Source organism: Anarhichas minor, unplaced genomic scaffold (assembly GCF_050575085.1).
Source record: "Anarhichas minor isolate MPS153535 unplaced genomic scaffold, ASM5057508v1 ptg000021l, whole genome shotgun sequence".
In the NCBI taxonomy this organism is placed as follows: Eukaryota; Metazoa; Chordata; class Actinopteri; order Perciformes; family Anarhichadidae; genus Anarhichas; species Anarhichas minor.
In genome coordinates this window covers 225,363-243,295 of record NW_027466467.1, presented here as the reverse complement: position 1 = coordinate 243,295, position 17,933 = coordinate 225,363, and the positions used below count along the sequence as shown (strand labels likewise).

At 43.8% G+C, this 17,933-nt stretch overlaps 1 protein-coding gene and 1 long non-coding RNA gene across 3 annotated transcripts; both read right to left on the bottom strand.

Moving 5' to 3' along the window:
• Window positions 1-1,955: 1,955 nt before the first annotated feature.
• LOC142954664 (zinc-binding protein A33-like) lies at window positions 1,956-4,172 on the bottom strand. Its single transcript, XM_076095820.1, has one exon. It carries the CDS (start codon window positions 4,170-4,172, stop codon window positions 2,784-2,786), a length of 1,389 nt encoding a protein of 462 aa, XP_075951935.1. The 3' UTR covers window positions 1,956-2,783.
• An 11,089-nt stretch (window positions 4,173-15,261) lies between these two features.
• On the bottom strand, window positions 15,262-17,933 carry LOC142954863 (uncharacterized). Of its 2 annotated transcripts, XR_012955760.1 has the most exons (4): window positions 17,801-17,906; window positions 17,172-17,317; window positions 16,347-16,459; window positions 15,262-15,842 (listed from the first exon to the last, which is right to left on the bottom strand). It is a non-coding gene; the product is annotated as an uncharacterized LOC142954863 (long non-coding RNA). The 2 variants fall into 2 exon arrangements; XR_012955761.1 differs by lacking the exon at window positions 17,172-17,317 and having other exon boundaries at window positions 17,801-17,933.

The window sequence follows — 17,933 nt, the reverse complement described above, 5'->3', positions numbered from 1 at the left end:
TTGCGAGGTCGATAAAATACAAGGGTCTCCTCTGCAGCATTTCTCCTGCAGCTGTTGAAGGTTGAGGAACGCTTGGGTATGCTTAGCCTCGATGACTGGCTCCATCACTGCTGTGTTGGCCTCAAACCTGCGTTCATCCTTCCTTTCTTGCAATAGTGCTGCAAGGGCTGCGAGGTCCAACACGGTATCGCTTAGGCGGTTCCACTTGTCCACAGCACTTTGCTGTTTGGAGCCAGAGAGCGCCCGGTTGAGGGTAGGTGAGGAAAAGCTGGGTGACAGCTGGGTTGGAGGATGGTTGGACGGATGCGTGGAAGTGCCTTCTGCTTGGCATGGTGGATCTGCTCAGGCTGTAGCTTGACCTGGCAGAGGATAAACGAGTGGTCCGTGCCGCAGTCTGCAATATAAAGGTGTGGAAGCTGTTGAATGCCTCTCATCTGATGATGAGGTCGAGGTGCGTTTTGATTTAGGGTGTGTCCAGGAGACCCTGTGCAGAGGCTTGGTCTTCATTTATTTTTTTTAGAATAGCATTTTCTACTAAATGCTATTGTTATTTGTTGCACAGACTTCATGAATGATTTTGTGTTACTTGTGTTATCTCTGGTCTTTATGGTATTTTATCGCTGTTTGTCTTCACTATGTGGGACAGCAGACGACCTACACTGAGTCACACTCACAGCTGGTAGTGATTTTATTGCTCTGCTAAAACACTACTCTGTATTAGACAGACTAAGCACTTCAGACTTGTTATCTTTCAGCAGCCCTGATACTAAATTAACTTCTGCAAGTCCATCAACAGTTTTGGAACATCTGTGAGATTATAGTATAACTCTACCAGATGTGCGAAATAAATCTGCCTTGTGGTATTTTTGCTGAAATACCGCTTTAGGGCTCAATACGCACCTCCTCTGGTGATACGCAATATGTTCAAACCACCTGCCCCGGAATGGGACCGGACAGACTGGCTCTGTAGACGCTGATGCCTCCCAACACCATTTCAAGGCAAAATGAATGTGTGATTTGGACTTTTTATGTGAGACTTTCATGTCTTCTATTTTGTCCGAATGGATGATCACATCAGCTTCATGCTTGGCGGTAGTGTTGACGCTGCTTTTCATGCTAAATCACTGACAGTGAAAACCAGTTTGCGTCATTAGGTGCTCTCAGCTGTGAGGAGGGGAGAAGTTATTCTGCAGTGAAGTCAATTCTGCTTCATTTGGAGCCCTTAGATGAATTCTACTTTCAGTAGAAACTAAGAAACCTTAAATGAATGCCTCGTGTATTCTTTGTATCTGTTTGCCTCGCCCTAAGGTTACCTGTGCAGGTGGAAGGTTCCAGTTAGGTGAGTCTAGGAGGGTAAAAGGCCATTCATTGATCTGTAGAGAAGTTGTTGTTGTTGTTTTTGCTTCAGATGAAGTTACTTTTATTGGATATCACAGGGTTCATTTCTGCCGGTTTCATAAATATATTTGTTAAGAAACGCCTTTTCACTATAGGGCCACACCACAACAATGTGACTTTCTTTTTAAAGGTTTAATGAAATGACTGTTGAGTTGGATCGATCTCGTGTGAAGCACAGGAAGGTTTGGCTTTGAATAAAACGGCTCGAGAAGAATCATCGCCTGAATCAGACGGATTGATCTGCAGTTCTGCATCCATGGTGAGTTAATTATTTAACAACAATATTCCTAAAATGCTCCAAAGTCCTCCTTTCCTACTATATTCATGTCACCAAAGAATCATCTACATTTTGTTTTGTCCTGCTGGTGCTTTTCTTCTTCTTATTGTTTGTAAAATGTCACCTGACCATGTTGCGTCAAATAGAAAATTGTTCATTTTTTTTTTTTCATTTCATATTGTTAACATTTCATGTAATCAAACATTGATTTGAATGTTTGTAAACTTTATAATCTGAACTAGAATTTAAAATAATCGGCTGCTCAAACATGCAGTTAATGTTAAAATGTGTCTTTATTCAAAATTGAAATTAACCGAAAGTCAAAACGACTCAGTACAGACGACAAAAAGACTAAACGAACCAAACATAAACATCAGAAATACTGAGTGACATTATTTAACACAAACAAAACATTATTTCGTTCTATTATTGTTTCTAAATGTAGCACTTGTTGTTCAGCATATTTAATAAAATGTACTGAAATGATTATTTTTTGATTTTTGGGTCGTATCCATATAAGTTGCTTTAGATGAAAATGTCATCAAAATGTATACAATGCATTATATTTATTTTGACTGTAAAACTTTTCTTTGTAAAATTGCAGTAAATGAAATTAATTAAGTTAATGTACATTTACAGTATCTCTACTGAATCAATAGAGTACAGCGACCTACTGTTATCAAAGCATACAGTCATTTAATGTTGTAATTCAAACAATATTTTACTGGCAGCAGTTTTACCAGCAAGATTGGGTAAAATGTACATTAGCTCTACTGTATCTTAGAATTACAGTAACTTACTGTAATCAAAATGTACAGATATTTAAGCAGTAAATTACTATGAAAGGAAATTAAGTGGGACAATGGCAGCAAGTTAGAATTTCACTGTCAATTTACATCAAATAATTACACAAAGATCAACCATTGAAAAATGTGATAACAAAAATAAAATTAAAACCATAATGAAACAATAACTGAAACGATGATAAACATGTCTTTGGATTAATGAAACAGCAGGAGGACAGGTGCAGCTACACAGGTCAAACTCAGTGACTGTTCCCTTTTACAATATATACAATATCATAATTACATATCTGTTCTCTTTATCTCTAACTGCTCTGTTCCACTGTCACACACACCTTCACTGGTAAAATATTCACTTTATCAACAGTGTAAATGATTGGAAACATCCTCTCAGTGAAAGTGTGTGTGAAGGTGTGTATGTGTGTGTTAGTATCAAGATCAGAGAACGACAGCTTTCCTCTGTTCCAGTCCAGATTCACTCTGATCCTCTGGAGCTTCTTCTGCACTTTGAGATCAGTGAGTCGACCTGATGGTGACCGTGCTGAGTATTTATCTTTATAGAACCATATTCTCCATAATCCAGACCATATGTCTCCCTTCCTCTGGACAGACTCTGCTAACACACCCAGTGACCAGTATGTATTGTCTCCAACCTCGACATCCCAGCTGTGAGTCCCTGAGTTAAATCCCTCAGAGCCCAGAACAGAGATGTGTTCATCAAACCTCTCTGGATTATCAGGAAGCTGCTGTCTCTCTCCTCGTCTCACACTGGTCAGATCTTCAGACAGGATGAGTTTTGGATGAGCAGTGTTTGGGTCCAGAATCACAGGAGTGTAGGAGACCATGTCCTTCATCTTGTTCCAGATGTTGAAGGCCAGGTTGCCCAGGTGTTTGGCCTCGTCTATCAGAGCTCCTGAGAGCAGCTGTGGATCCTCCAGCAGGGGGCGCTGCTGGACTCTTTCCACTGCAGCCTTGTAGTTGTTCAGGAATGAGACGTCTTCAGCTCTCAGCTCGTCCTCTGTGGCTCTGACTGTGTCTGAAAGAGCTGCTATCTCTCTGCTCAGAGCCTCCATCTTCTCCTTCATCATCTGACTCTTCTGCTCCTCTTCCTCCCTCAGTGCAGCCATCCTGGCCTCCTCTTCCTCCTCTAGAAACTGGTGAAGCTTCTTAAACTGCTCCTTAATCTGCCTCTCTGTGCGTCGGGCCTGGACCTTCATGTGTTCTGCTGTTTGATCAGACTTCACTTTAGCTTCTTCATAAACCTTTAACTTCTCCTTTAAGGTCTCCAGAGTTTCCTGAAGGTTCTTCTTGTGTTGTGGAGCAGCTTCATCGATGGGTCTGAATCTGTGGTCGCTGTGTTTCTCTGAATCTCTGCAGACGACACACACTGGCTGCTGATGGTCCAGACAGAAGAGTTTGAGTTTCTCAGAGTGCAGACTGCAGAGAGGCTCTGAAGCTCTCTGATCTCTCTCCAGTAAGAAGGACTCACACAGGTTCTTTAACACCAGGTTAACAGGTGGATCTGACCTTGAAGATCTCCTCTTACAAACTGGACACTCCTGAGTTGGTTTCTCTCTCCACCAGCTCTTCACACAGTCTTTACAGAAGCTGTGGCTACATGACAGAACAACAGGATCTCTAAAGACTTCATGACAGACCGGACAGCAGAGATCCTCCTCTGATCTGGAAGACATTTTGTCTCTGAGTGAAGCTGAAAACACAGAAAGTACATCAGTCATGGCTCCCCTCCCTCCTCTACTAACTTCTCTGTTTTTAGTCAAACTCACATTCAGTGTGTGGAGCGTCAGCAGGTTGAAGCAGCAGTGTTGTAGTTTTCCTCTTTTCTCTCCTGTAGCTGAACTCACTCAGATGAAGTTGTTAGTTTGTTCTGAAGGTGAATCTGATCGTCTGTTTTCAGTCTGTGTGTCTCTTTAGTGAGAGAGGAAGACAAACTGTTTCCTGCTTTGTCTCAGGTGAGTCAGGTGAGGTGCGTCTCAGTCCAAAGTACTGATTTATTGCTGGATATGTGGACTGATAGAGTGCAGCAGGCTGTTGCAACAGTTATGTGTTCAAAGTTTAACTCAGTAAAATCCTGTGAATATTCTGGGACTGGGGGACCATGGAGCAATAAGAGAAAGAGGGCTAACGTGGAATATTGTTGCAGAGAAAAGTTTTTATTTCACGGTGCAGAAATACGATCCCCCCCACACACACACACACACACACACACACACACGATGAGAAGAGAGTCCGGTTTTGGGCTCCTCAGAATTGCGAAAGGATAACCAGGTTGGGAGTAAGAAAGAAAGTGAGGGACTGCAAGTATCTCGGGGTCTTGTTCACCGGTGGAGGTAGAATGGAGCGGGTTGTACCGGACCGGTGAGGTGAAGAGGGAGCCGAGTCAGAAGGCAAAGCTCTCTCACATGTTCTGTTTATCTGCATTTGGGTCGTCTTTGAACTGTGGAACCTTATCAGGTGCTGCATCTGTCAGAAAGCGGTGCAGATGGTGGCAATGTGTCAGCGTGCTGTGGTGGGACATTTTGAGTTTTAAAAATAATTTGTAAAAAGTGATGAGACACAAATGTAAAAAAATAAGAAACTTCTTCCTCATTGCTGTTGAAATAATAATAATGTTTATTATATTTAAGAAGGAACAATGCACATAAATGAACATGAACCATCACGTAAATGTGCCAAACATGCAGATTTGGCTCAAATTCACTTCTCCCTTCAGCCAGTGGAGGAATTTAAACCTTTCAGCATCCAAATATTCATCAACTTCTCTGACCGTCAACTCCACTTGATGTTGATATCTCTCCTCATATCAGTAGAGGCATCAACTGTACTTCATACTTTATGTTTATAACTTCATTCTCAGGGCAGAGGAGTCACTACTTCAGCGGTTATGCACAAGTTCTGGAACGCTCTGTTTCTTATAAACAGTGAATCTTTATCTCGTCTCCGTTCCTGACTTTTACCTTTACGTTGTTGGGAATAACATCGCCTCACACGGGTTATCAGCAATGTGTTGGGAACGTAAAGGAGCGTGTTTGGGTTATCAGCATCTAAGAAACTAAATTATTGACATCAATAGAATTATTAATGTCAGTAACAATTATTAATGATTAATAATAATAATAACGGGGCACCACCCTGTGAACAGGGACCAATAACCAAACGATAAACTAAGTCTCATAATTAGTGTTCACTCACAATGTCAACAGTCTGAGTACTATTACACATTCAGAGTGAAAGTGAAGGTTTAAGTTCGAGCACAGACCACATATACAGATATCATCACAATACACATGCACAAAGTAATCACAGACAGCTGCTCTTTAAAATATAACAGAGTTTATTACATTCTAATACTAATGATCTAGTCAACTAATATCTAAACTAACAACTATACATTCATGAGCACGCTATCTAAAATCAACAGACTATTGAAAAGAGGGGGGGAAGTGTGTGTGCGTGTGTGTGTAGGGGGAGGGGCGAGGGAACAGCTCAGCGACGTATGACGTAGTTGGGACGTGGTGACGTCTCTCATGCGCGAGACTCAAAATGGCGGATAGCCAACAGGAGACCCGGCGTCTATACGTGCCGGTAGCCGTTTAGCACGTAGCTACATTAGCTCTGTGTGTGTGTGTGTGTGTGTGTGTGTGTGTGTGTGTTAGTAAAAGAGAAGGGAAAGGAACAAAACAAAATTAAATAAAACAAGAGATTAAGATCCTTTGCGCCGCGCGGGACTACGGAAGATTGCTCTCTCAGCCAGGGGAGCAAGAACCGCGACTCTTTGTCTCAGCCGGCGGTTCTGACCTCCTGAACTGATGAGAAGCAACTTCGACCTCACGAGGCGGCTAGCTCAACACAGATCACGGCAGCATGAAATACACTAACTTCTCCACAACCCCAACGATCTCAGCGACCGTTAGTGTCGGTGATCATAAAGCATACACCACATTATAACAATGAACAGCACTTTAAGCACACAAACAAGACAAAATAAACACAAATTAACTCTCTCTAACTTTGCCCAGAATCTATTTCGCCTTACGGTACGATGTAATCGTGGTGATTGAGGGGGGGGGGGTTATTCTGAGGGGTTCTTCTGAGCTTCGGTGGGCTCGGGCAGCGCGGCTGCGGGCCGCGGGAGGTGTTCTCTCGGTGGGAGAGACTCGCTGTCGTCTGGATAAGGGACGTTCGCGTCCTTATGGCCGGAGCAAACGAGGCGCTTGGTGGAGAGTGTAGCGGACCCCAGCCGGACAATGGTGAAGCGTACTGATGTTTCAGAGGCCTTTATTCATGTTCAACTGTTGTGGCTTTTATTTTGAACACAAATTTACCTTTCTCCTTTCTCCAGAAAACACCGTAAGAGCTACAGAACAGATAAAACATAAATGAGCTCTTATGAGTTTAAACATTCAGAAAATAACATTAAATATACATGGGAGCATATATTAATGCTTCAACCAGATGGCAGTGCCAGCTCAAAACCACAGCCTAGTCATTTAGCTATATCTGTTAAGCTAACATTAGCATCCAGTTGAAACACCAACACATAAAACACAATGAACACACAATACCTTGTTCCCGTTCCAGCTAGGTGCTTAACCGTTAATTATTAAACTCTTATTGCGGAGTAATATATTTATAATACTTTTCCTTTTAGTCTGTACCGTGAATTTCATCCTTTTCTTGTGGCGAAGTCAAGCTAACATACTCTGGCGAGATTTGGATTGGCTTCCGGTTTCGCCAAAAAAGATTTCAAAATAAAGGACCCAAAACGTAAAACGGGACTTACAAAATAAAGGCTAGCAGGAAGTGATTAACTTAAGTAACTTCTAATTAAAAGGTTTGTAGGAAACATTCACAGAACCTCTTAAGAGTCCTTTACACTCCCACCAATCATGAGTAAATAATGTAACTGTATACAATTTACATTAGGCACAAATGATTTTTAACTGAAAATGACCTTCCATATACAATAAGAAAGTGAAAAACCTTCATAAACTAAGTGAGCTCACAAGCTTTTGGAGAAAGTATTGTGAAGCATATTTGAGTGAGCAGATTTAATCAGTCTCAAGCAGCAGGACTAGCTTCTGGACTGGTCGCTCAACCTCAGACGTCTTGTGGAGACGCTCTCCCTTTTCCCCAAGCTTCTTGTCGCCGAGGTGAACCTTAACTCTCCTCACTAGTCCGTCTTTGTCAGTAGTGGTTTCTGAAACTCTGCCCAATCTCCATTCATGCCTGTGCACGTCCTCTTCTTTCATCATTACGATATCTCCAACTTGCAGATTCCTCCTTGGCGTATGCCAACGCTGTCTGAGAGCGATGTTGGCAAGGTATTCCTTTCGCCATCGACTCCAGAACTGTTCCGCCAGGTATTGAACCTGACGCCACCTCTTCTTGCCATACATGTCTTCTCTGACAAACTCACCTGGGGGAGGCAAGGCCATAACAGGTTTCATAGTCAAGATATGATTAGGGGTGAGTGGCTCAAGGCTGTGAGGATCACTGAGGTTATGAACAGTCAGGGGTCGACTGTTGACGATCGCCATAGCTTCATAGAAAAAGGCCCGCAGCGATGCATCATTTAGCCTGCCAGAGGAAAGAGCAAGCGTGGACCTTAGGATGCCTCTCGCTGTCCTAATCTGTCTCTCCCAAACCCCTCCGACATGACTTGAATAGGGTGCATTCATACTAAAGTCGCATTGTTTGTCTGCAAGGTATGCAGCCAGCCGGTCTGCATTGACTTCCTTTAAAGCTTCCTTGAGTTCATTTTTGGCTCCGACAAAGTTGCTTCCTTGGTCGGATTTGATCTGACGAACAGCGCCACGAATAGCAATAAAGCATCGAAGGCCATTGATAAGGGCATCTGTGGACAAGTCGTCAAGCATCTCAATATGAATGGCACGGGAGCTAAAACAAGTGAAGAGGAGACCATACCTCTTGTTCTCCTTTCTTCCCTGCCTCGTGAGGAATGGGCCGAAGCAGTCCATTCCACAGAAGGTGAAGGGGGGTGATGGTTCCACACGTTCAGGGGGTAGATCAGCCATCTTTTGCTCTTCCGTTGGTTTCCGAAGCCGTCTACAGGTGACGCATTGACGAATGTAGGAAGCTACTGCTCGGTTGATGCTGGGAATCCAGTAGCCGTGGGACCTGATATCATTAATTGTGAGACCCTTGCCTTGATGTTTCATCCGTTCGTGGTGATGAGCAATAACCATCTTCGTAATGTTGTGATCTTTGGGAACGATTGCAGGGTGCTTGATGGAGTTGGGAAGAGAAGAGTTGCAAAGCCTTCCTCCCACCCTGAGGATGCCATCTTTGTCGAGAAAGGTATCAAGTGAGTGTAATGGATTGTGAGATGGTAGGGGAATCCCTTTGCTCAGCAGTTTCAACTCCTCTTGATACACATCTTTCTGCAGTTCCTTGATTATGCAATGTTCTGCATCTTCTCGTTCTGCTACATTGGTGAGACAGTTTGATCTGTTTTTGCAAATGCGTCTTAGTATGCGTGCAACAGCTCGAGTAGCCAGTGACCAAGATGAGAGCTTAGACAAGCGATCGACAATGCTTACTTGGTCTGTGGTTCTTGTGCTTAGTGCTAGAGCACTTCTGACCTCTGGATCTCCGATCGTTAACTCTGGGATTTCATCTGCTGGCAGCTTTATTTCCTTGTTCCATAAGAACTTGGGTCCAGTGAGCCACGTGGATGACAGAAGCTCGCTGGGAGTCAAGCACCTGGAAGCGTGGTCAGCAGGATTCTCCTTGGTTGGAACATATCTCCATTGCTGCGGGGATGAGCTAAGGTGAATCTTCTGAATGCGATTAGCCACAAAGGTGTGGAATCGTCGTGCTTCATTTTTGATGTATCCTAAAACCACCTTTGAGTCTGTCCAGAAGAATTCCTCAGTATCAGTAGATCCAAATTCTTCCTTAAGCATGTTGCTTATTTTTACGGAAACAACTGCAGCCGTCAATTCCAATCTTGGAACAGTTGTGACTTTTGATGGTGAGACACGGGATTTTCCTACAACCAAGGCGCAGTGAACATCTCCATCTTTGTTTTGAAGTCTCACGTATGAGCACTGACCATAACCTTTCAAGCTAGCATCTGAGAAATGATGCAACTCTGTCTTCATGACCTTTCCAAATCCAGCAGGTGAGTAAGTGCGGGATATGGTAACATTATCTAGTTGAGCTAGATCTCTTCTCCACTGTTCCCATTTTGGACGAAGCTCATCTGGGAGAAGATCGTCCCAGCCTGTGCCTCGCCTACACATCTCCTGAAGAATGATCTTTGCCTTGAGCAAAACTGGCGCCACAAATCCAAGAGGATCATACAGGGAGGCCACTGTCGAGAGAATGCCGCGGCGTGTTGCAGGCTGGTCCTTGAGGCTGACGTTAAGTCGGAAGTGGTCGGATTTCACATCCCATTGAATCCCGAGGGCTCTCTCAAGTGGCAGGTCATCGAAGGCAAGATCCATATTCTTCACATTGGTTGCTCGTTCAGAAGGTGGTATACTCTCCAGGACATTTCTGTCGTTCGACACAAACTTGTGTAGTCGCAGACCACCCATGGCACAGAGTTCACGAGCTTCTCTGGCAAGCTGAATAGCATCTTCAGTGCTTTCAACACTTGCGAGCCCGTCGTCAACATAGAAATCCCTCATGATAAACCGTGAGCCTTGAGGATAGAGGTCTGCATTTTCCTTAGCTAGATGCTTCAATCCGTAGTTTGCGCATCCAGGGGAGGAGGCTGCACCAAACAGATGCACCTTCATCCTGAATTCGCTGGGTGGTGAGTTCAAGACTCCTTGCTTCCACCAGAGAAAGCGCAGATAGTTGCGATCAGCCTCATTCACATGAAATTGATGGAACATTTTTTCAATGTCACACATCAGTGCGACAGGGTGCTGTCGAAAGCGGATGAGAACTCCACTCAAGTTGTTCAACATGTCAGGCCCAGAGAGGAGGTGGTCGTTCAAGCTGGTTCCTTTGTACCTAGCAGAGCAATCGAACACTACGCGAAGTTTATCTGGCTTTCTTGCATGATAAACGCCGTGATGTGGAATGTACCATCTCTCACCTTCACTCCCACCATCTACGATCTGCTCTGCGTCTCCTCTTTCGATGACCTCTCCCATGAATTTGACATACTGCTCCTTATACCTTTCGTTCCGTTGCAATTTCCTTTTCAGGTGGTTGAGGCGTATCATGGCTGAATCCTTGTTGTCAGGTAAGCTGGGTCTGCTTTTAAAAGGCAGAGGCATTTCGTAGTGGCCATGCATATTTTTCCGTATGCTCTCATCTAGCTTGTTGAGAAAGGTGATGTCGTCTTGTGACACTGTTTTACAGTCTTCACCGCCATCCTTGAAGTCGGATTCTAGAATTCGAATTGCATCTGCAGGTGTTACCAGAGGTAGCTCTTTAACTGTGATTCTGTGACACAAGCCACTTGTGGTCAGTGAATCATGGCTTTGTGAGGAGCGCCCCACAATAGACCACCCTAGATCTGTCCGTACAGCATAGGGTTCCTCATCTCCTCCTAGAATGACTTGTCTTGGTGCCATTGCTCTGGAACAGTTGTAGCCTATCAGAAGTCCTACTTCATAGTCCTTTAGTGGTTGGATTTTGTCAGCTATTTCTCTGAGGTGGTTCCATTGTTTAGCCTTCTCACAAGTGGGAATGTGAGCACGGTTTATAGGTATGCAGTCCTTTGTGTAGGCACCTGGAAGTTCAACATGAATGGATGAACTGTATCCTCTTACACAAAGGCCAGAAACACACTCACTTGGGAGAACCGTGTTCTTTCCAGTCATCGTGGTCAACTTCAACTTCACTGGATACTTGTCAGCAGCTAAACTGTCACTCAATTCTTGGTCGATGAATGTGGTATCGCTTTGAGTGTCGAGTAGAGCGTAGACAAGCTTCTCAACTGTAGGGTTGTGTTTAGATGACACCCACACAGGCATTACCATTGATGTGTAGGATGAGCCCTCACCTGCTACACTGAGGGACGTTGCAGCAACACCTTGATTTGTCCCTGTTTCTGATGAAGACCTTTCATTTCCATAGCTGTAGTCATGGAGGACTGTAGGATGCTTTCCTTTGCAGTTGTCACAGAAGTGACGGTGACAACAGTCTTTTGCACTGTGGCCAGGTTTTAAGCATCCGTAGCAAAGTTTCTTCTCCCTTACGTAGTTCCGTCGCTCTTCCAACAACATTTCCATGAACTTAGGACATGCATGTAGCTGGTGTCTATTATCTTGACAGAGAATACAGGGCATTTTAACCTGTCTCTGGTCCATCCTTTGGTTTGCATTGTCTGTAGCTGTGTGAGTGGTAAGAACACTGGCCCTGTCTCTCTTTGTGTCTAGGAGATTTCTCTTTTCAGTGTTAGAGTCTGATGCATGAAGAGCATGGAAAGATGTAATTGGATTGCAGGCAATCTCAGCTTCAGTTGACACAAAGATTGCAAAGTCCTTGAAACTTGGAAATTCTTGTTTCTCGTTTAGTCTGTGTGTGACTTGTCGGTTCCAGCTTGAAGCTGCCCAGTCTGGTAGTTTACGGGTGAGCTTCTGGTTTTCCTCACAGTCATTTAATATGTCGAGACCCTTGACATGAGGCAAGGCATCTTGACAGGCACTCAGAAAATCTGAGAAGCTTCTGAGTCCTTGAGCATCCTTAGCTTGAATCCTTGGCCAATTAGTGAGCTTCTCTCTGAATGCTCTTTGAATGGTGAATGGCTGGCCAAAGCGACGATTTAGCTTGTTCCAGGCATCCTGATAGGCCTCATCATCGTTTCGGAAGAAAGTCCCATCTAGCACCTGACGTGCTGGACCACCAACGTATTTCTTCAGATAGTAGAGTTTTTCAGCTGGAGCGATCGCCCTTTGGTCGATGAGTGAGGTAAATGCTGCTTTCCATTCAATGAATTGCATTGCATCACCACTGAAGATGGATGGCTCTGGAAGAGGGAGCCTATTTAAGGCTATGCTGTCTTGAAAGACCTGAGCAAGAGAGGAAATGTCTGTATGAGAGGGTGTTGCAGCATGTGAAAGAGGGACTGTGGTTACAGGCTCATTCCTTGAGTCCTCGTTCCTTTCATTGTTAATGCAGTCAGCGGCTTCACGTTCCATTTCCTTATCGTACACCTTAAGTTTGGCTTGAGCCGCCCGCACTTCCTTCTCTGCATGCAATCGCTCCAACTCACGCTTTTGTGCCTCTAGAGCCTTCCGTTGCTGTTCCTCTAACTCTCGGATCACTTCCTTTTGCCTTTCTTCTGCTACCATCATCTTATAATTCGCTTCCTTCACTGCAAGTTCAGCAGCTGCATCCACACGCTTAGCTGCCATGGATGAAGTTATAGAATGGTGTTCAGATTTGCTGTGACTTATAGAAGAAGCAGCAGATCCGTAGACAGACTTTGCACAGTCACGGTGGAGCAGTTCATGAAGGCGGTGTCTTTCCTGGTCCTCATTAAACTCACTTTCTTCATCAATTGCTCTATTATAGGCGATACTGACAATTTCCGTGGTAATTGATTCACACGTATCTACTCGTCTTCTCACGTCAGTGGAAGGTGTGGCGAGATCTCGATTCTCGAAATACATGTTCGTTACGTTATCTTTACTTTTCTTCAGCTCTTCAATGAGAGGCCAGAGCTCGCTCTCTGGCATGTACGTCTTCAGCTGATCTCTTGCCTTACGTACATTGAGCTTCCATTTCTCATACATTAAGAGCAGTCTCTTTTCCCTTCTCTTGGCTTCTTCACCTTGCAACACAAGCATTTTCTCTGTAGGGTTCCGTGCACGTTCAGAGCGTCGAGGACCTTCAGGTTGGTCATCATTTTTGTGAAGATTATCTTTCAGACTGGGTCTCTCAGATACATCAGTCAGTGAGAGGAGCTCACTCTGCAAATCTTGAAGTTCCTCAGTCTCCTTAACGCTACCCGACTCTGACATCGTAAACTAAATTTCTTAAATAATTTAGTCAATAGAAAAACCTTTAAACATATATTATAAAACCCTTGCAATAAACAGCATGAACGTATAATATCAGATCAACAGTAGAAAGTAACACAGTTGCGTTCGTGTGCATATACTCAAATTACTGTAAATATTCAGGTAAGTACCGTGTTAACACAATTCTCAAAGTAATTGGAATATAGCATCCAAAGTAGTAAAATGTTTGTAATTAATAAGAGTCCATATGAATGTAAACAACAATGTCTTTCCTTTACTGTAGATGAGCAGGTCAGTATGAAATGTTCACTGGTTCAGTCTCAAGGCTCACCTTATTTCCTTATTTGCAGTACTGTAGACTGTGGGTAATAAAGGGGGGGGGGTGTAATGTGACCGTGCTTGACCAATGCACCGAATCCATGAGACCACTACCACAGTTGCCGAAGTGGATCACGTGCTGGCACATGGGCACATGTGACGCTGGATGAATCCATGTGGACAGCATGTGGAGACGTAGCAGCAGCAGCAGGTAGCCGTGAAGACACTCTGTCACGGCCCGTCATAGAGGCAGCAAGTCATCAGATCGGTGAGGGCCAAGCTCTTACTGTAGCGGACCCCAGCCGGACAATGGTGAAGCGTACTGATGTTTCAGAGGCCTTTATTCATGTTCAACTGTTGTGGCTTTTATTTTGAACACAAATTTACCTTTCTCCTTTCTCCAGAAAACACCGTAAGAGCTACAGAACAGATAAAACATAAATGAGCTCTTATGAGTTTAAACATTCAGAAAATAACATTAAATATACATGGGAGCATATATTAATGCTTCAACCAGATGGCAGTGCCAGCTCAAAACCACAGCCTAGTCATTTAGCTATATCTGTTAAGCTAACATTAGCATCCAGTTGAAACACCAACACATAAAACACAATGAACACACAATACCTTGTTCCCGTTCCAGCTAGGTGCTTAACCGTTAATTATTAAACTCTTATTGCGGAGTAATATATTTATAATACTTTTCCTTTTAGTCTGTACCGTGAATTTCATCCTTTTCTTGTGGCGAAGTCAAGCTAACATACTCTGGCGAGATTTGGATTGGCTTCCGGTTTCGCCAAAAAAGATTTCAAAATAAAGGACCCAAAACGTAAAACGGGACTTACAAAATGAAGGCTAGCAGGAAGTGATTAACTTAAGTAACTTCTAATTAAAAGGTTTGTAGGAAACATTCACAGAACCTCTTAAGAGTCCTTTACAGAGAGTGCAGAGTGGAAGTTCTCTCTCTCTCTCTGAAGAAGTCTTGCTTCTTCACTTCTGCAGGAATAAAGGGGTTCGCTTCGTGGATACGAACAAAGATAAAATAGACAGTTTGGTGAATTCGGCCAGTGAACATAAACTGTTAGACCTAGGATTTGGTTGAAAAGGGGAACAACGTTGGTGTGCTCCCTAGCTCGACGGAGGTCGAAGGGAAAAAGCCTTGAGGTGGGGGCTGCAGGTAGTTTTGTAGAACAGTGGCTGAACCACAGGGGTCCTGGGTGTCTTGGCTCTCGGCCAATTAGATTACAGCGCTGCTTTCAGGTACCTTCAGGAACACAGTTTTTTTGGGGGGAGGAAACTCACACCCTAATGTGAATTTCTTCAGAGCTGGGGGGTTTGGTGCTCAAACTACAATCAGGATGAAACCTTTGCTTGCAAAAGGGAAGGCCTGACTCTCTCTGTTCCACAGCACATGTTGAAGCCATATAGTCAGATCCCAACAACGTGCATTTACCTGCTCAGTTTAATTCATTCATTGACGCATCAGAGGGTCTGACTCTCAAAACAGATTTATTGTCCACTTTATTCCCAGAACGAGTTATTTATTTCACTGAGTCAGCGTCTGCAGAAATTAGCAAAACTCTTCAGCTGGTTTCTCTCTTAGAACAGAAGTCGTCACAACGTTTTACTTTTTGTGAAATGCTCTTCGTTGCTTTCTTTCCAAGAGTTGGATGAGATGATTAAAATAATTCTCGTCTGTACGCTTAGCTTAGCTTAGCTTAGCATAAAGAGTGGAAATAGGGGGAAACAGCTAGCCTGGCTCCGACCTAAGGTGACAAAATCCACCGACCCAAACCTCTAAGCTCACTGACTAACATGTTATATGTCGTTTGTTACACCTGGAAAATGGCGATTTGTCGCTTTTTACATTTGGTGTAACAATGCTGTAAGTACGTGGTTTTCATCCAGTCCATGAATGCAGCGTCTGGCCCAGGAGAAACATCTCAGATCCTCTGTTTCACTAACACCTGGAACCAGGACCAGTTTAGTACCAGTTGGTGCACGCGATCATGAAACACATGTTGTCCACCTTCCTGTTTCCCAGCTGGCACTGGGGCAGCTCTCCAGCTGTGTCTGTGGGAGGGAAAGGCAAGAACAAAGATCTATATATATATAATCTATATTATCTTTTTGACATTTTGTTTCTTTGTGACGTCTCTTTCTCGGATCAATAAAGAGTTGAAGATGACTTCTCTGAAACTTCATCCTCATCAAGTCCCTTTGGAGGAAATAAGACAGAGTGAGTGATGGTTCGTTGCACTTAAAGTAAGAATCTGGAATATTTTCTGTTAAATAAACGTCTGTTCAGTCTGTTGATGGTGATCGAGCTCATGCTCCACTGAGGGAAGCTCTACTTTTGCAGTATTAAGAACGGGATGTTTGTGGAGCTTATTACCGATTATTATGTTTAAACGTAATCTGAAGAGTAACTACAGCTGAGCAGTAAAAAGTACAATATTACAACAAAAGTATAAAGTAGTAAAATGAAAATAATCAAGTAAAGCAGCTCAGAGTTGTACAGTACTTGAGTAAATGTACTTAGTTACTCTCCATCCCTGATGAGTTGTGTGAGTTTACCTCCAGCAGAAGCAGCTTCTTGATGTTCTTCAGGCTCCTCCTCTTCCTCCTCAGACGTCCTCTCATGGCTCTGATCTCCTCCCATCACCACCGTCACCGACACAGCAGGTCACCTAAACAACACACAGCTAGAGCTCCATATCGACTGCTTTCAATGGTTTCAATAGGCGGTAGTTACATAATAGTTGGTTCATAGAGGTGGTGTGATGTCTTTATGGTTCTTGGTAATATGACAAGTTTAAGTTACAAATGAATCATCATCTGATCCTTTAAGTCTACGGTCCAGGATACGTGAAGCTCGAGGCTGCCGGGACGTTTCTGTCATTCTGCAACTAAACAGGAACAAAACGCTGCTGAACATGTTCTCACTGAGCTGAGCGGCTTCACGGCGCTGACAGAAGAGAACGTAACCAGCGCGTGTCGAATAATAAGTAAAAACGACAGATTAACGGCTTCACAGTGTGTCACGACTTTGAGGTTCTCTGGCTCCGAACCGCAGAGCGATGACTTGTGATAAGTTTCACAGAGAAGTTGATCGTGGCTTTAACTTTTAATCCAGACCTAAATATGACGCCAGAGGGGGGGGGGTCAAATACAGGAGATAAGAAACATTAAACACTCTTTACTACATGTTGATCTGAGCCACACACACACACACACACACACACACACACACACTTCATTCATGAATCCGAGAGCATCTCATCAGCAGTCACCTCACTTCCTCTCCTGCTAAATATAGTCTCTCTTTCTCTTGCTCTCTCTCTCTCTCTCTCTCTCTCTCTGTGTGTCTCTCTCTCTCTCTCTCTCTCTCTCTTTGCTGACCTTAACTAAACCTGATCTGTCTTAAGGACTCAACATGTGATCCTCGGTGTGCAGCTCCAGGCTTCGTCCTCATCTTTCCCTCTTTGCTTGTGTGACTTGACAGCTCAGGGTTGTTGGTTCGATTCCCCCTTGTTGCTCCTCTTTCACTGCAGTTAATGAAAAGACTCTTTGGCATGAATAGAGTTCACCCCAGTGGGAACTAATTAAGACAAATAATCTCTCACCAGCAGATTAATTACAGCCTGTCTGCACTATTGATCCCACGGAAGTGTGAGTGAGTTTATTCTTGCTCCTTTAAGGGAATGTGCATCACTACATCAGGACTGCGTGCTATCAGCTGCACTACATGTAATAAAACCTGATTTACAGTGCATGTAAACCTGCAGCCTTTAATGGGGGGACAGCGCCAAACTACTTCATAGTGCAGTCCAATCTACCCATATCTCATCACAATAAGGTTTGCTTTGTTCATGATATATTGTGTTATTCATGTATGTTAGTGTGAACGTTCACCTCTGAGAGCTGCATGTTTACAGCAGTAAGAGCTCCGCCTACACTATAAATACATAAATGTATATTTAGAGAGAGAGGTGAGCTGCTGTCGGTGACATAAATTAATTGTATCCCACCTAATCCTCAGAGACCCCCGTCCGTCTCTGTCAGGCCGCCGGTTCCGATTAGTTTGCGTGTTTCCAGGCAGAGAATCCCGTGCGACGTGTCGGTGGAGCGGGCTGACTCCAAAGATCGTCTACACAGGAGAGG

Excerpts from the sequence above, each read along its gene's own strand:
- LOC142954664 (XM_076095820.1), bottom strand. The coding sequence starts at position 4,172 with ATGTCTTCCAGATCAGAGGAGGATCTCTGCTGTCCGGTCTGTCATGAA.